At 58.5% G+C, this 15,096-nt stretch overlaps 1 protein-coding gene across 1 annotated transcript; it reads right to left on the bottom strand.

Moving 5' to 3' along the window:
• Positions 1–774: 774 nt before the first annotated feature.
• On the bottom strand, positions 775–13,729 carry RHBDF2 (rhomboid 5 homolog 2). Its single transcript, XM_042833430.1, has 19 exons — positions 11,438–13,729; positions 9,523–9,651; positions 8,239–8,384; positions 8,026–8,150; positions 7,495–7,687; positions 7,213–7,425; positions 6,528–6,656; positions 6,021–6,154; positions 5,609–5,815; positions 5,326–5,437; positions 5,035–5,109; positions 4,560–4,721; positions 4,375–4,475; positions 3,857–3,920; positions 3,627–3,721; positions 3,323–3,398; positions 3,100–3,200; positions 2,707–2,860; positions 775–2,204 (listed from the first exon to the last, which is right to left on the bottom strand). The coding sequence occupies exons 3-19, from the start codon at positions 8,365–8,367 to the stop codon at positions 1,785–1,787; spliced, it is 2,490 nt and encodes an 829-aa protein (XP_042689364.1). The 5' UTR covers positions 8,368–8,384; positions 9,523–9,651; positions 11,438–13,729; the 3' UTR covers positions 775–1,784.
• Positions 13,730–15,096: the final 1,367 nt, after the last annotated feature.

The following is a 15,096-nucleotide window of genomic DNA, read 5'->3' as shown; positions in this document are numbered from 1 at the left end:
CCCTGTGCCTCACTCTCCCAGCGCTGGGGAAAAATTCAGCCTGCAAGCACCGAGCCTGCACCTCCCTCCCCTCCCCCCTTCTATAGTTGGGGCTGTGAAGGGGAGCCCAGGAAGGCTGTGCAACCAAAGGATCCGCTAGGGATGGAAAGAGCCTCAGCAGAGCCTGTAAGCCTTGAACCCCTAGTTCAGGGTCCCCTTCCCCAGCACAGCCCAACACCAGGCATGAGGCCAAGCCCTGCTCTGAGCAGCCCTTGCAGCCACCCCTCACCCAAAGACACCTTTACAGTAAGCATGAGACCCCCAGGGTGCCCCCACCCACGGCCACCCCAAATCACACAGCCAGGATCCTCCCTGCAGGGCCAGTCCTGCATGCAGACATCACCTGCCCACAAAGAGCCCTCTGCAAATGCCTTGGTCTATTGTGAAGCAGCAAATAAAGATGCAGTGGTTGTTTTCTACATGCCTGCCTATCTTTGCTCCCAGCTCCATGCACAGATGGGTCCAGCCAGACAGCCCAGACCCATCCACTGCTTTTTGGGGTTTTTCATCTTTAAGCAAAGTGGGGCAGATGTGTCCCAGGGTATCTGATGGGGTGATGCTGCCCTTGGGCAGGGAACGGAGGCCCTGTATGTCATTATGCCCTGCCCCAGGAGGGGTTTTTAGAGGGGAAGGAGGGAGAGCATCCCCCTGCAGAGCAGAGACAGCCCTACTGACTGCTGCCAAACCCCCCACCAAAAGCACAGAGGGAATCGAGGCCTTGTGGATCTCATTAAATACAGGTAGAAATTTATTCAGGGTCCAAAAAAATTCCACAGCTTTTTTTTTTTTAAAAAAAAAAAAAAAAAAAAGTATCAAAAAAAAGACAACTGAGGTGAGGTGCCAATCTTTGGCTGGAGCAGCACCGGAGGAGCAAGGAATGGGGCTGCAGCCGGCCTGCGGCAGAGCAGGGGGGGCACACATGGGGCTGAGACCCCAGCACCTGGATCGTTTTGATGAGGGACTTGTGCTGCTCCTTTGAACAGCGCTGTCACACACAGCACTGGATGTCACCTGCTTACACCCTGAAGGACAAGAGGTGACACCGTGGGTCCAGAGCAGTAGCAGGAGGGGGTCCTGAGGAGCCAAGCCCTGCCTCACCCTGGTGATCCAATAGGAGCCGAACAAAATCACTGGAGTGCTTTCTTCTATGCTTACATACCAGCACAGTGTTCCACTTACAGGGGGAACCTCACTGAGATGAGGGGAAAAAGCAGCACCCCCATCCCCCCCAGTGAGGAGCCCACCATGAGGAGCACAGCTTTGCTCCTGAGCCCCTGGGGAGCAAACAGGGGGCTGAAAAATATCTTCAATCCTTAGCTCTGAGTGTGTCAGAGCTGCAAAAAAAACAACAAACAAACCAAGAGGAAAAAAAAACCCAAACCTCCAGAGTCCTCCACTGTGGAAACCACCAGGGTCCCCCCACAGCCCATTCAGGAAAACACCTCCAGCCTCCCCAAAATTAAAAATCCCAAGGCTGAGAAGTGCTGGAGGACCCCATCCCACTGGGACAGGTTGGAGAAAGGGATGAACCAGAGCGTGGCCACAGAGCCCCTGTAAGCCCCGAGGTGATGGACACGACCAAGAGCCATAGGTACAAAAGCGCCCCTGCAAAAAGGGGGGTTGTGTTCACAGTAGGATTGGCACTGCTGGGCCCGGCTGCTGCCTCACCCCACAAGCTGTCCTGGGGTTAGGAGGGCCTGGAGGCCCCGAGCAGGCCGGTCCCAGCTCCGCAGCCCCTCCGTGGGTCAGTGCAGGACCTGCTCCAGCTCGTACTTCTCGCAGAACTTGCTGGTGAAGGGCAGGCAGGTGAGGTACTCGATCCAGCGCCAGTTGATGGGGTAAACATACAGCCAGATGAACAGCGAGGTGAAGAGGCCCAGGAAGACCAGCAGGGACACGATGATCATGGCCCGCTTGCGGTACTTGTCCATCGTGCCGAAGGTGATGTAGGGCAGGAAGGCAAAGGAGAGCAGCAGGCCGCTGAGGAAGCCGAAGAGGTGGGCAATGTTGTCGATCCAGGGCAGGAGGCCGCAGACGAAGAGGAAGAGGACGATGCCGGAGAGGTTGAGCAAGGCTTTCCACGGCTTCTCCAGCGCTTGCCAGCTCTGGAAGAGCTCCACGAAGAGGCAAGCCAGCAAACCGAACTGAGACCCAGCAGGGCCCACCTGCAAGAGGTCAGACCCCACTTACATCCCCCATCCGGGTCCCCACGGTCTCTCCCCTCACAGGACACATTTGCCGTGGGAGCGCCGGTGCTGTTTTGGCAGAGCCAGGCGTCGGGTACCTCCCACACCACCCCACACAGCAGGGGGATTAAGGCACTCGACGTGATCCCCTCTAAAGCCTGCCAGCTCTGCTGCCAGCAGATTAGCCATCTGCCAGCCTGCACACACCAACACGTGGGGCACACAGCCCACGTGAGCCCCACACATGGGGCAGAGACCCCCTCCCCCCACATGGCACAACCTGCTAAGGAGTGAGACCTCTGTGCTGGGCTTTGCAGCCCCCTCCCCATGAAGGGTGGGGTGCTTCAGGGTGCACCTCAGCTCAGGGTGGTGATGCTCTATGCACACAAGCACATTTGCTAAGTGCCCAGCCCAGAGATCATCTTGGGGGGGGGGAGCAGAGTTATGGGGAGATCCCCCCAGCTCCACAGGCTGCCCTCACCTCTGCTCGGTACGGTAGGAAGATGGCACTGGCCAGATTGCCTGTGATGCCACTGAGGATGAAGATGATGGAGATGCGGAGCCAGCCCGCCAGCTTCTCCAGATCCCGCAGCACTGTCATCTGGAAGGTCACTGACACCAGGCAGTGGATGATGCTGGAGGTGGAGGATCAGTGTTAGACTCCTGCCCTAACACAGCCCCTGCCCAGCGCTCCCACCCACTGCTCACAGACATAAGACAGCTCACAAAGCTGTCCCCCATTGATGGCACGCATTGCTATAGATTGGGAGTGCTCCCCCATCTCCCCTCCCAACCCATTAGGGACCACAGGCAGGCTGTCCCAAAGGATGCTGCCATCCCAAGCCACCCCCAGTGCCCACAGCCTGCTACTCACCCTGCATGCAGGAACAGGGACAGCCACAGGCGGTAGATCTGGTCGGGGACCTCTGGGTTGAGGAAGGGCAGGAGGCCACAGACTTCATCCAGGCAATGCACCTGGCAAGGCAGACGTGGGTGGGAGGTGATGGGGTGGCAGCCCATCCTGCTGGTGCCAGCACAATGATGCCCAGTCAGGCCGCTCACCCCAAGCCCCCTGTGCTCCCCCCACAGCCCCTCACCTGTGAGCAGAGAGTTGCCTCCTCGTGGAAGTAGCCATGCATGAACTCGCAGTACTCCCGTGTTGTGATCTCACAGCTGGGCAGAAGGCAGGCAGTGGGCTCACCTGGGGCAGGGTGCACCCCCTGCTCCAAGCACCCCCAGTGCAGGGTCCTGTCACTGCATTTCCCACCCTCAACCCCAGGGCCTCCCTCTATCCCTGGCACAACTCAGGACACCGATGGGGGGGTGCTGAAGAGCACCAGAAGAGCACAGGGAACACTGCCCAACCTGCCCCAGGCTTGGTGCCCGCTGGCTGTATCTCACCTGCCCTTGGTGCCGATGCAGCACGGCCTGCCCTTGATCTGGCAGTCCATGTGAGGGAGGCCTGTGTGGTTGGTTTTGGTCTCGTAGGTGCAGATCTACGATAAGGGAAAGGAGCTGCAGTAGGAGGGCTGCTAAGAGCCCACTACAGCCCCACACCGTGCTTGAGGCTGTCCACTTCCCACAGAGGCTGCATTGGTGTGGATGGTGGGCACCTCACTAAAGGCTCTTACCGGCCACCTGGTGATGTCATCTGGCCACACATGGGGGGGATTTGAGGCCGGCTCTTCACACGTCCTGATGACAGGAGAGGATGCAGGGGTCACTGAGAGTCTCCTCTCCCCAAGCACAACCCTGCCACCAGTCTGAGGCCAGGCACAAGACAGGGGACCTGCAGCCACCCCTCTAAGGTTCCCAGACTCAGGGAGATCCTTGCATGCTCAATATCCTACAGTGAAATGCACTGCAGCCAGATCACCCATCATGTAACTTCACTGAGCGTCCCCTTAAGATGTCACATGTCCCTGCTTATCTCAGCCCAGGGATCGGGGCAGGCAGGGCCAAGCTCAGGACAGCAATGCTCTTCAGGTGGCTTTCTGGCCCACCCACCACACTTAGAACATACCTCACCTCCACTTCCCCACCAATTCTCTCTTCCTCATTACCACCCCATGGCACAGAAGAGCCACCAACCCCTCGGCCAAACCGACTCCAGGCATTCAAGCTGCAAACCCAGCCCCACACAACCCACCTGGGGTCCTGGTGACACACAGCCCCCGACGTGCGCTTCTCACCGGAGCCCATGGTCGGCGTGTTGTTGTTGGGCCACTTGATGAACGTCGCCAGCGTTTCCTGCAGGGATGGAGATGCTCAGAGCGTGGGCATGCAGGAACTGCTCTGCTCCACGTGCACCCCGTGCCCCAGCCGTGCCCGCACCGAGCAGTCCTGTGGCAGCGTTTGGATGCAGCCCGATTTGTCATTCTGCACGCAGCAGCCAGAGTTCCGCTCCCGGTCCCGTTCGCGCTGGATGAGCCGCTCCACCTGGCGGTCCTTCCTGATGCAGGGTGAGAATTTGGCTCCCAGATGGATCAGGTCGATCTGAAAGGAGGGAGTGCTCTGAGGGATGCTCCAGGTCGTGTGCCATCTCCACCTCCCTTCCCAACTGCTGCCCCACTGGTGAGATCCACCCAAATGGATGGATGGCGGGCAGGGGACAGGCTCTCTCCCAAGCATCCACTGTGATGCTTTGGTTCTGGGGAATGCTGCGGAGCCTTGGCAGCAGGCAGGAGGAGCTCATAGAGGGAACCAAAGAGCAGGACAGCAGGTTAGGACTAGGATTACTGCCATGTAGCTAAGGGAGAGGAGAAGGGAGCACCCCTTGAGCCCCACCTCAGGCTGGCAAATCACTTACCGAGCTGGGCCCGATCCAGAAGTTCTCCTGTTGGATGTACTTGACACTTTCATACACACCTTTGTTCCTCAGCACCTGCAGAATGAGACCAGGGTCACACAGCCAGCTGGGGGGGGCACAGCCCCATAGTGCCACATCTCCTCCAACCACCTGCAGGGGCTGAACCCTTTGACCCTTCTGGGGCTGCATCCCCCACCCCAACAGGATTACCCCCACTATGTACTTGAGGACGACATTCAGGAGTCAGGCACCCAGGAGGGGACAGGCCTGGCTGGGAGCTCTTAAACTTACTAACTCTGTCGTCACATGCTGGGTGAAGCCAATGGGAGCGATGCCGTACGTGCCAATGACCAGCAAGGTGATGATGATGTGGACAAAGGTGATCCAGTAGGTGAAATACGGCCTGGGGAGCAAAGGGAACAGGGTCACGGCCCCTTGATGGCACAAGGATGCTGTAGTAACCTGGGGAGAGCAGCCCTGAAGCCCACTCCGATAGGGACGTAAATCCAAATTGCACCTATGGAGCCCCAAAGGAGCGGGGCTGACCCGGGCGGGCTGCAAGCTGTGCGCTCACCGGTGGCTGTCGGTGATCTCCAGCTGTGACTGCACGATGCTGCTGAGGCTGCGGCGGTACGTCCTGTTCAGACACTGCCCCACCACCCCCAGTCCATAGTAGCGTTTCTTGCGGTCGAAGGCGAAATGCTTCACTTTGGAAGCGATGCGTCTGCCCCTCTGGGGGGCCGGGCCAGCTGAGGCAGCAGCGAGACGGGCACCCTCACGTCTGCAGGGAGAGAAACCCATCAGCGAGGTAACAGCCTGGGGGCTGCCCCGCTCATCCCGAGGCCCTGGAACGGGGGCTGGGGAAATTTCTTGGCTTCGTCCTTGTAGCAGCCTGCTGGATGTGCCCAGCACCCTACAGCAGGGACGGGTGGACATGGTATTGGCTGGGGGGAGGTCAGGGCAGGGGGCTTGGGGTTGGCACTCACAGTGCGGTCTGCTCCACCTCTGGGGATGCCCTGACATCCTCCCCCACTGAGTGCATGCGTAAATACGTGGCTGAGAGTGGTGGTGACTCGAAGACGTCATCTGGCATGGAATAGGTCTCATCGTGTGTGTCCATCTGGAAGGAGCACGGAAGGGAGGGGGACAATGTGATCCCAATGACCACACACCACAGCCCATGTGAAGCGCCCACGATCCCATCACCAACGATTATCACTGAGTCCCTGCAGTGCTGGACACAACACCCACTCATGCCCTTGCTCTTGGGGTGGGGCTAAAGCACAGACACCAGGGGCCCTTGGCACACGCAGCTCCAAATACAGCCCAAACCCCATTTGGGTAAGAGACCAACCCTGGACCATGCTAAGAGCAAAGGAGGTGGGACAAACAGGGCTGCCCAGTGAGCCACTGTCCCAGTCAGAACGCTGCTCAGCCCCACGTGGGGCACTGGGACCCCCCAGCTCCAGCAGTAGGGGTGGAACAGTGCTTGCCTTACTGAAGAAGGAGGAGTCCAGCGTGTCAGCGGTATCCACCACGTCCTCATCCATGAAGCTGGGGTACATGAAGCTCCTCTTGGTGCTCCTCTGCTTCTCAGTCAGAGGCTCCAAGACAGAGCGGCCCTATGGCAGGGGAAGCAAATGAGGGTAAGGAACACAAAGCCTCAGCGCTGCAGAAAGTAGGGGGGCTCTGTCATAGCCACCCCCAAAGCCCAGCAAGTGGTGGCAAACATTAAATGCCAACCACGGCCCCGTGCTGAGGTCACGCAGCTGCCTGTTGCTCCGGAAAGCCATCAGTGCTGGGCCATGGCTGTGACAGGTGGCACAATTCTAAATCTCATTTTAGGTCTCTGCCCCACATCTCCTGGAGACCCATCTCCAAGGCTTGCAGGGGACTCCCCAGGTGACAGAAAGTGCCAGAGAAACTTCCGCTGCAGCAAAAGGTTGCTGGCTTGACACAAAGGCTGCTATTTTCGAGGGACGGCGTGTGAGACAGTTCCACTTTCTGATCCACTTTCCACCAGAACTTCTCTTTTTAAGGTTAAAACCCACCACCTCCCCCTCCCAACACGCAGCAGAGTGCAACAACCGTCTTTGTGCAAAGCAAAAAGCCAAGAAACAAAGACAACAGAAGGCTGAGAAGTGAACCAAGAGGACGATCCCTTTCCCCAACACTCACACGGAGCAGCGCGGCGGCCGCCCTGAAGCTCATGTGCGCCACGGAGAGCCTCTTGCGGCGCGGCAGGCGGCTGTAAGCAGAGCGGGCACTGCCCAGGGATGCCAGCGACGTGACACCAGGGGTGTGGGGGGGCAGGACGTGGTGGGGCGTATGGGGACGGTCGGTGTCATCGGGGTGGCGGAAGGGACGGCCCCTGGCCAGAGGGTCCACGATCTGGAAGGGGGAGAGGTGTGTTGGTGATGGGGAAGGGCCGGCGGGCTGTCCCCGTGCTCCGAGCTGTACCTTGGGCATCTTGGCCGGTTTGGGTGACTCGGTGCCTTGGAAGGAGGGCACCTCCTGGCTGGGCAGCTCCATGTCGCGATAGGCAGCCTTCAGTTTGCCGTACCTCATGCTGCAGTGCTGCAAGCTGCGGCGCTGCCAGTGCTGCCGCTTCCCCTCCCAGTCGCCGCTGACGCCGAACCATTCCGCCGTGCCCCTGGGTGTGTGATGGATGCACTCCAGCAGCCGCTCAGCCCCCCGCTGTCACCGTCCCACCCTGCCCTCCCTCCAGCTGGGGATTGGAGCTCGGTGGCTCAGCACGGTGCTGACAGATCTGTGGGTTGGGGCAGACGGGTTGCTGCTCCACTTAGCCTAGCTGAGATACCCTGTATCAGGATGCACACAACTCGAGGCATTTGCTCCTACAGCACCAAGACATTTTCACAGCCAATTCTACCACGTGCTCATCCAACAGCTGAGCCACGTGGCACCCATCGAGGCTTTCCCTTGGGCTGGTGCCCACATCCCTGCCATGGACACCCCCCAAGCCCTCACTTGCGGATGCTCTGGGACAGAGATGTCTGTCGGCGGAAGCCCGGCCGCCGCTCCGAGTTCTCACATCCCTTTGAGCGTGGCTCCTGCAGGCTCTTGCTCTTCCGATAGATGGGCACCTTGGAGGGCTGGGAGGCAGAGCACAGGGTTACGGAGCACAGAGGATAACGATAACCAAACCCCACGTGGGATGGAGAGGTGCCTCCCAGAGCTCACCTCCTTGTGGGTGCCGTCCTCCTCTGCCTCCCGGGGCGGGGGGATCACGATGGAGAGGTTGGGGGGCTTCTTGCTCTGCAGGCGGCTGCTGCTGGAGCGGCTGCTCCCATTCTTGTTGCTGGATGCCATCCTGAGTGGGTGGCAGGCTGCGGGGGGGAGCAGGGAGTGAGTGGGGGAAGGCAGCCACAGCCCTATTGCTGCATCCCTTCCTCCTGTTCTCTGCAGGGTAAGTGCATCGGTGTGGAAATGGCAGCAGGAGCATTAATGTTAATGGGGCTCTGCCTGAGGGGAACCCCAGAGGGAAGGGAAATGCTGCAAGCACTTCCCCCCTCACTGGGAGGGATGTGCATCGCTCTCTTCTGATGGCTTACAGCTACCTGGGAGACCCCGCAGGGCAGCACTGAGGCATCCCAGACAAGAGGAAAGCCCCAAGGCTGCGTCCCCAACACCTCCTGGCCATAGCATCAGCACAATACCCATGGCACTGGGCATGCAAAGCGTTCCCCTCACGCACATGTTGGGCTCTTGGCCAGCAGGACAAGGCAGAGCACACCAAAATCTGCCCAGCGCACAGAGCGGGGGCTTAACAGCCAGGAGCAAAATCTTTGGGCAACCCCTTCCTGAGAGTCCCCCTGCAGCTCTGCAACACCAAGCAGAGCCTCACGAGTCAACAGGGAAAAGTAATCCCATCTGAGCACAAGGGAGCAGTCCTAAATCCTATTAGGGACTGTGGGCTCCTGCTGGGATGGACGCTCAGCCCCTTGGCCTCTCACCATCCACGTGCACCAAGGGCACCTGCCCAGGGCTCGCTGCTGACAGGCATTCCCCCGTCCTGCTTGGTGTGTCCAACAGATGCCAGAGTCCTGCTGAGGGGCAGCCATGAGACAGCAGGATCAATGGCAAGGCACCCTGGAGTACACCTGCACCCTGCTCTGATCCCTTTGTGCTGCTCCTCCCCACCACTGGCCTTAGGAGCTCGGTGTCCCATGGGATGAGCTCCTTGAGGACGCTGGCACTAGAGGGCAGCCACTACCCAGCACAGCCTGGTGCCGCAGCCCAAACATGCAGGGCTTAAATCCAGCACTGCTGTCCCATAGAAAAGGGCAGAGGGCTTAGAGGGCTCCCTTTCCCCAGTTAACCCCACTCTCCACCAGCCTCAATGAGGCTGCAGAGGGTAACTGATGGAGAGAATCTGGATGGGAAGAAGAGAGGCACCACTGCCACAAATGTGATTAGAATCAGATGTTTGAAGCCCCCATCTCAGCATATCTGGGATGCTCCTACCTCATAAGCGTGGCAGGGATCCCACGCAGTGCGTCTCAATGGACTCCTTCTTCCTTCTCCTCTGTCCTTCACGCATGGGAGTCCCAGGGCATGGCTGAGGTTCTCTTGCTCTGCCTGGTGGGACTGGTGCTGCAAGAGAAAAGCAGGGGTGAGAGATCAGGTCCAGCCTACAGAAACCTTCCTGGGAGAAGCTTTGGGGACAGGGCTGTGAAAGGAAGCAGAAGCACCAGGGTAAGGGCAGAGCCATCCAAAAACATCAGGGCAGGATGCTGGGACAAAGCCACAAAGCCACACCGCTGCATGGCTCTGGGCAGCCACAGGACATGGGGGATCATGCTGCGGTCACTGGCACAGGGTGAGGGAAAGCCACTGCACCTGGCACCTTGGCAGAGACAACACAGGGCTGAAGGGGAATTTTTTCACCCAAAGCTCTCAACAGAGTGAGAAAAAGAGCAGGAAAGAAACACAAGTGCTGTGCAGAGGTATTTGATGACTGCTGAGCTGGGAAGGCGCCAGCCAGGCAGTCCGGCCCCAGCAAGTGAAACTTTCCATCTCACTGGGGAACTGCAGATGCTGTTTGTTTTCCTCCCAGGGTAGCCAGCAATGAGGCAGAGGTGCCAGCTGCAGGCAGGGCTGGCTCCGGGGAGCCTGAGGAGATGGGGGCAGGGATATGCTGGGCACAGGGACATGCAGCTGTGGGTGCTGCTATGACCACCAGCATCCCTCATGCCGCCCCTGCCACGGATGCACTCAGCACAGCAAGCAGGACACAGGGGAAACTGGAGGAGAACTTGGAACCAATGCTGCTGTTTGGCGACGCGAAAGGAGTGGTGCTGTTTGTGCCCCTGATCCCATCACTAATTGCTCCATCAGACTCCCACACAGCTCCAGGTGAGAACCTTAATGCTCTCCGGGGAAGCACATTTGCAATGCACCCAACCACTGAGTGCCTCCCACGCAGCGTGGGAGCAGCAGTTGGGCAGCTGTACCCCATCCAGCACCTGCAGGCCTGATCATGTGGCCAGAGCACTTTTCACGGCTCCTTGAATTAAAGCAATGCTTGGCATCCAGAGAGCAGGAAGAGGGGAGCAGCCCCTGCCAGCTAAGTCCCCTGGGTTATCCAGGCACAGGGCTGGGGAGCATCCATCCCACGAGGTGTGGGAAGTTTCACCCCACGCCAGCAAAAAGCCTCTGGGATGGGGCTGGGAATGCATTTATCTGTTCCCCTACACTCTTGGCACTGGCATGCAGCCCTTCAAGTGCTGGCACAGCTCTCACTCAGTGTGCTCAGCGTGAGAACAGGCAGCCTGAGCCCGAAACAAGCTGCAAGGAGCTGCAGCCACAGCCAGCACAGCCCTTCACCCTCCAAAGCACGGCACAGAGGGGTTTGTCAGCGCTGTGGGGCCCAGTCTTGCTCACCTCAGGGTCACCCATGTGTCCCCATTGGGGCCAGGCAAGAGAATTTTGCCTTCACCCAGGCGAGGGCTGGGGCTCTGGGCTGAGCCACAAGAGATGCTGACCCAAGGAAACACACCCAGAGAGGAAAGTGGTGGAAAAAGTGACGCAGCTCACACATGGCATCAGCACAGGGCGATGCCAGGATGCTGTGAGCAAGGAACCAGAGCAAAGGGACTGGCAGCAGTACCACGCACCAACCCACAGAGCCCCCATACAAGACACTGCTGACACCCCTCTGAGGCAGCCCTGCAAAGAGCCGTTCCATTAACAGAGCACCACAACACCAGCATGCCCATCAATGATTCAGGAGCACACTGAAGCTGCCCATCAGCACTGGAGCCTCGGTTGCACTGAGATAAAGAGCTGCCTTCGCCTTGCCAAGCAAACCTCTTCAATCTGCCCAGCACCTCCATGGACTCCCCAAGCCCAAACCTAAAACCCAAAGCTAAAACCTTACCGAGAGCAGCAGGGCCGGGCAGGAGCCTGACAAGTTCCCTGGGTGCGCAATTGGGAAACTCTCCTCACTTTCCTTCTGCCTATTCCCACAGCAAGCAGGACATTGGGCAACTGCCGCGTGGTTTGTTCATCCCGGATGAGTTTCAGGCACTCGGCACACCCTGAAAGGAAGCAAAACCACGCGGCCGAGATAGAGGCACCAACCCACGGAGTGTGCTGGTGGCTGTGATAACGCTGAGCCAGCTTTCCTCCTCCCCCCTCCCATCTGCACGCAGCTCGGGCATTGGGTGAGGAGGTGAGGGCAGATGGGCAGCATGGCTGCGCGTTGGGGCACCTCCCCGTGGCACAACCCTACAAGAGCACAGATCCCCCGTCAGGACCACCTCCTCCCCACAGCAGTGCTTCCAGGAGCCGTGTTTCTCCGGGTTTCCTGAGCCACTATCTGCACGGAAAGGGAAGGACTCACCCACAATAGCTGGATGGGGATCTTCCCAGCCCACTTCCCAAGGCACATGCATTCCCAGCACGTCCCCCTCTGCCCAAGGAGTTGATACCCAAACACCCCCCAACCCATTGCAAAAAGGCTCTGCTCTTTGTGATCCCATCTGCAGCCCCACGTCCTCGCTGTACACGCACCCCAACACCACGTGCAGCACAGATTCCCCAAGCTGCTGGGCTTCATTAACCCGGCTCAAGCCGCACAATTCTTCAGAGCTTCCCCAATTCCTGGTTGGGCTCTGGGTCCCCCTGTGCAGGGTATGGCTCTGCAGAGCAGGGAATATCAGGGCTTTCCCCCAGCTCGCTCTCACTTCCCCAGATGCAAAATTCTTTGTGTGGGAGAGCAAAGGGCAGACGCTCATTCCTCCACATCTGCAAAATGCTGCTGCTTTGAGAGCTGCTCTTGGAAAGAGCACGTGGCCAGGATCTGCAAACTCCCTCAGCACTCTGCTCCAGGGAGAAATGTCCTGCTGGGGTCTCTGTGTTTGCTGGGGATTTCTCCTGAGCTCAGAGCATCACCATGGGATGCGGCAGCAGGAGGTGATGCTTGGTCCTGTGCAGAAATTCCACCCACCCAATCATGAGATAATTGTGGGCATTCAGTGCAACCCTCACCACGGCCAAACAGCGAGGAGAGCTGCTTGGCCCCAGGCTTGTATCTCCTGGAGCAGAATGCTTATCTGCACATAGCCACCCCCAGGCTTGTGTCACTGTCCCACCACTGCACGCACACCCACCCCTCCTCCAAAGCATCAGCCGGTTCTGCAGCCTCATCATCTGTCCCAAATTCCATCCAGGAAGGTTTATCCCACTCCTCCCCAGTGCAAGACCTGCATTCCCCACAGGAAAGCCCAGCTGGGAGCGGTCCACCCTGTCCCACACATCCCATCCAACGCAGCACGAGCTGAGCACAGAGCACCCAAACACAGCAACACCACACGATGCTGTGCCCCCATCCCAGCCCCACTCCCTGCTGCGAGCTTCCAAGCCCTTCCCAGGCCCAGCACCCCTCCTGCACATCATAGCAGCGTGCCAGGAGCACACTCTGCAGCCTCTCGGGTGCCAAGAGCTGCTGCCTTCCTCCTCCTCAAGCTGGTGTGGTCCCAGCATTCACTTACCCATCCCTCCCCAGGGATGCTTTGCCATTCATTCCCATCTCCCAGCTCCTTGCTGGCGCACAGGCTGCACCCGCAGGGCCCCCACCTGCAGCACGCTCACTCCCAGCCCTCCCCCCAGCTCCAGCATTCCCACAGCCAGCGAATTACAGGGATAACCCAGCCAAATCCCCAGCACAAGCTGCTGCATGACGCACGGCGGCACCTTGGAGCTGGGCAGCATGAATGCGTGGACACAGCCCTGCCCCGAGCTGCTCAGCACTGGGGACGTGATGGCACCATCTATGGGGAAACCCACAGCTCCCAGCCAACCTGCTGTCCCTTGGTACACAGGGCAGCCCCCGTGATGGGGTCACGGATGGAGCTGAGCCTCGCTCAGCTCACTCTCCCCACACACACATCAATGCAGCCCCATGCTCAGCATGTGGCTTTGCACCCACGCCTGCCCCACGGATGTGGCATTTTGCACGTGGGGAAACATGAGGCAATGTCTTAAAATGAGCTGCCCGCTCACAGACATGGAAATTTCAGAGCAAAGTGAGGGCAGCGAGGTGTGGGCAGGCAGCAGGGGAGGTGTTGGAACCCCCCACACAAAGGCTGTGCCCACGGCCCTGCTGCAGTGCAATTACGTGAGAAACAGAATCATAGAATGGCTTGGGTTGGAAGGGACCTCAAGGATCAGGAATCTCCAACCTCCCCTACTGCATGCAGGGCCACCAAACCTCCACATTTAACACCAGCCCAGGCTGCCCAGGGCCCCATCCAACCTGGCCTTGAACACCTCCAGGGATGGACGGGGCATCCACAGCCTCTCTGGGCAGCTGTTCCAGCACCTCACCACTCTCACAATGAAGAACTTCCTCCTGACATCCAACCTAAACCTTCCCTCCTTCAACTTCAAACCATTTCCCCTTGTCCTGCCATTATTTACCTTTCAAAGAGTTGGCTCCTCTCGTTTGTAGGCTCCCTTTAGGTACTGGAAGGAGCTAGAGTGAGAACGGCAAGGCTTTGCATGATGCTTGCAAGAAAAAGCACAGCTCTCAGCACTACTCAAAGGCTGGGGAAAAGATTGTGACCCCAAACACCAAAAGATTCCCAATGACCCTAAAGCCTGGCTTTCAACACCACTTTGCTGACATCCCCAAGCCCAACGACCACTGGACAAAAGCTTTTCCAAAGCAACGAGTGATCACTCATGGGCAGTATGGATTTAAGAGAAGTAATGTGGTCTCAGCCTTCAATAATTTACTCACATTGTGCAAACCCCCTGCAGCACAAAGCCCCCCCCAGAGAACACAAAGGAAGAACGGGGCTGCAGGAACATCCAGGTGGGGTTGGCTCCAGCTCTGTTTGCATGAGAGAAGTTCTGAGGGTTTTTGCTGAGCAAAGTGAGGTCCGCTCACTGCTCCCCACCTCCTCCTTCAGCCCTCAGAATGGATGTGGAGCCGAACGCCTCCAGGGTTGTTTCCCAAGGGAAGGATGCAAGCGAGGCTTCCTTGAGTTTACACCAAGTTAAACAGGAGTGACATCAAAGGTAAAAAAAACCCAAGAAAACCAACCAGCAGCCCTCAGACAGAGGACAGCCACGTGCTGCAGCCAAACAATGCGACCCAATTCAACGTGAATTCCCCCCCTCCTCCAGCCCATCCCCAGGAGCTTCAGTCCCATACCCCCATGGGATTTAGGACCTGGCCCTACAGCACACACAACCATCGTTCCCCAGCTCCCTGCTTGCATGTGTGCCTGAAAGCCATGCCCTCACAGCCCTGTGCTCAACACAACACAGCTATTTTGCCATCACCCCTCAACCCATGCTGTGATTTTAACCCTCATCCACCCCACAGCTCCAGCACCCCTGGGTGCAGCTCCCACTGCAGCCACCTCTGCTGTGCAGGAGCACAGCAGCAGCGCTGAGGGTCCCAGAGCATTTGTGGCAAAGGGACCCCAAAAACAACAAAGCAGAAAAGTCCCAATGGACCTCTAAGCATTCGTGGCCAAAAGGGTCCCCAGTCAAGGGGTCCCCAGTCAAGGGGTCCCCAGTCAAGGG

Source organism: Centrocercus urophasianus, unplaced genomic scaffold (genome assembly GCF_019232065.1).
Source record: "Centrocercus urophasianus isolate 14NV4802_14NV808 unplaced genomic scaffold, USGS_Curo_1.0 seq_41, whole genome shotgun sequence".
NCBI lineage: Eukaryota > Metazoa > Chordata > Aves > Galliformes > Phasianidae > Centrocercus > Centrocercus urophasianus.
This window is presented reverse-complemented; position numbering and strand designations above follow the sequence as displayed.